At 50.2% G+C, this 2,031-nt stretch overlaps 2 protein-coding genes across 2 annotated transcripts; both read left to right on the forward strand.

Annotated features, from left to right (window-relative positions):
• Positions 1–479: 479 nt before the first annotated feature.
• PPTG_17793 (hypothetical protein) lies at positions 480–1,604 on the forward strand (the record flags this gene model as incomplete). The annotated part of the gene is made up of 2 exons (XM_008915819.1): positions 480–1,111; positions 1,169–1,604. 2 exons carry the CDS (start codon positions 480–482, stop codon positions 1,602–1,604), a joined length of 1,068 nt encoding a protein of 355 aa, XP_008914067.1.
• Positions 1,605–1,669: 65 nt separating this feature from the next.
• PPTG_17794 (hypothetical protein) lies at positions 1,670–1,855 on the forward strand (the record flags this gene model as incomplete). Its single annotated transcript, XM_008915820.1, has 1 exon — positions 1,670–1,855. The coding sequence occupies one exon, from the start codon at positions 1,670–1,672 to the stop codon at positions 1,853–1,855; it is 186 nt and encodes a 61-aa protein (XP_008914068.1).
• Between the last annotated feature and the right edge of the window lie 176 nt (positions 1,856–2,031).

The following is a 2,031-nucleotide window of genomic DNA, read 5'->3' on the forward strand; positions in this document are numbered from 1 at the left end:
GATCACTACGTGGACACGCCGCGCTCCTCACACAGCGCGTTTGTGCGAATCCTACCTAAGCGCTGTCCGACAATCCGAATTCGTTCCGGCCGGAGCCAGGTGCGTGATATTTGTGTCATTTATCGAACCAGGATGACCACCGAGGCGGATGCAATTGAGACAGAAACTTTTGGTGAGAACTTGAGTGCAGCAAAAGCTATGAGGTGGGTAGTGATAGTTTTGATTAAATGCTACTTCCTCTGGGCGGAATTAATCACCGGAAACAGACGTTTTGACCAATAACTTCATTTCTAGCGCGTTTTATCCGTTCTGGATTGGCGGAAATGACGGTGCAGCGTCTCCTCTTTCCAACACCACCCGTTTCGGGCCAAACGGAGCCCGCTAGCAGGAGCTACAACATTTTCAACACAGTCACTTCGGGATTTTCGTTGGGGCTGCACCCGCCACGACTGCTGGACTGTGTCTATGCTTACGAAACCATGGGGAAACCTTACTTAAGTGATGTAGAGCGCAAGGCTGTCATCGATGAGCTTCTTCGGATCAGCGAAAACGGCAAATTGCCTCGTGGAGCATACGCAAAGGTGGCCTCGGGTGTGGAGCGTGATCCGACCACTATCAGCACTATCTGGAAGCGCTACGTTGCTGCGGTCGAGGCAGGAGTCGTAGGGGATGAGTGGAAGAGCAGGAGGAAGCGACACTGCGGCAGGAAGCGCAAGAATCGCGATGAATTGCGTGAAAAACTTGCCCGTGTTCCCATGGAGGATAGAGCTGTTGAAAGACGTGCTGCCGCTGCTGCTGGCGTCTCCAGGAATTTGGTGCGACAGGCGGTAAGGAAGGGAATGCTCAAGCGTCGTACGACTTTCATTAAGCCGGCGTTGACTCCAGAAAACAAGCTCCGACGCGTTGAGCATGCTCTGTCGTTTATCGACGACAGGACACTGGAATTTGAGTCTATGCACAATGTTGTACACGTTGATGAGAAATGGTTCTATTCCGACCGTGGCAAGCGTTCTTACCTGGTGCTAGAGGGCGAGAAGCCGCCTCCTAGGTTCTGGAAGAGCAAGCGGTTCATCCCGAAGACGATGTTCCTGGCTGCCTTGGCGCGGCCTCGGTAAGCTGATAATATTTGCTTTTTCAAAAGCTATAACTTTTGACATTTGATATATAGGTACGACCCTCATCGAAAGCAGCAATGGGATGGCAAGCTTGGCATTTGGTCCTTTACAGAGAAGTACGAAGCTCAACGTTCTAGCAAGAACAGTGCTAAAGGAGCCGTTTGCACCCGAAACATTGACACAGTCGATCGTGAGGTGTACAGGGAGTACTTGGTTACTAAAGTATTTCCAGCTATTAAGGCGCAGTGGCCACGAAAGGATCACCACATGCTAATTCTTGTTCAACAGGATAATGCGAAGCTTCACGTGGAGCCATGGGACCCGGACGTCGTCAAAGCTGGTCAAGAGGGAGGCTGGAGCATCCGAATGCTATGCCAAGCACCCAATTCGCCCGATCTCAACACCTCGATCTGGGCGTTTTCAACGCCATGCAGACCCTCCAGTACTACATCCCCAGGAAAGGAATTGATGCCCTCATCGAGTCCGTGAACACTGCTTTCAGCCAGCTGAAAAGTGACACCGTGAACGACATTTTCCTGACCCTTCAGGCGTGCATGCTGGCGATTCTACGTGAAAAGGGAGGCAACGTATACAAGCTCCCGCATTTAAAGAAGGCGAAACTTCGTAGAGCCAAGTGTCTTCCTACCAGTTTGAAGTGTAGCAGAGAACTGTACGAGTCTGCAGTAGCGCTATTAGCAGCGTCTGACCGAGGCAGTGCTCTGCTGTTCGGCAATAAATAGATACTTTATAATTCAATGTCGCTCTCTCACATCAAAACCTATTGGTAATCATATGACCTATCATATAAACTTCCGGTGATTAATTCCGCCCAGAGGAAGTAACATTTTTGGACTGACACTCACTGCATCAATACGTGGTTACTTGGCTAGGATTGAATACCAACTAGACGTGAGGA

Source organism: Phytophthora parasitica (genome assembly GCF_000247585.1).
Source record: "Phytophthora parasitica INRA-310 unplaced genomic scaffold supercont2.76, whole genome shotgun sequence".
NCBI classification, from domain to species: domain Eukaryota; phylum Oomycota; class Peronosporomycetes; order Peronosporales; family Peronosporaceae; genus Phytophthora; species Phytophthora nicotianae.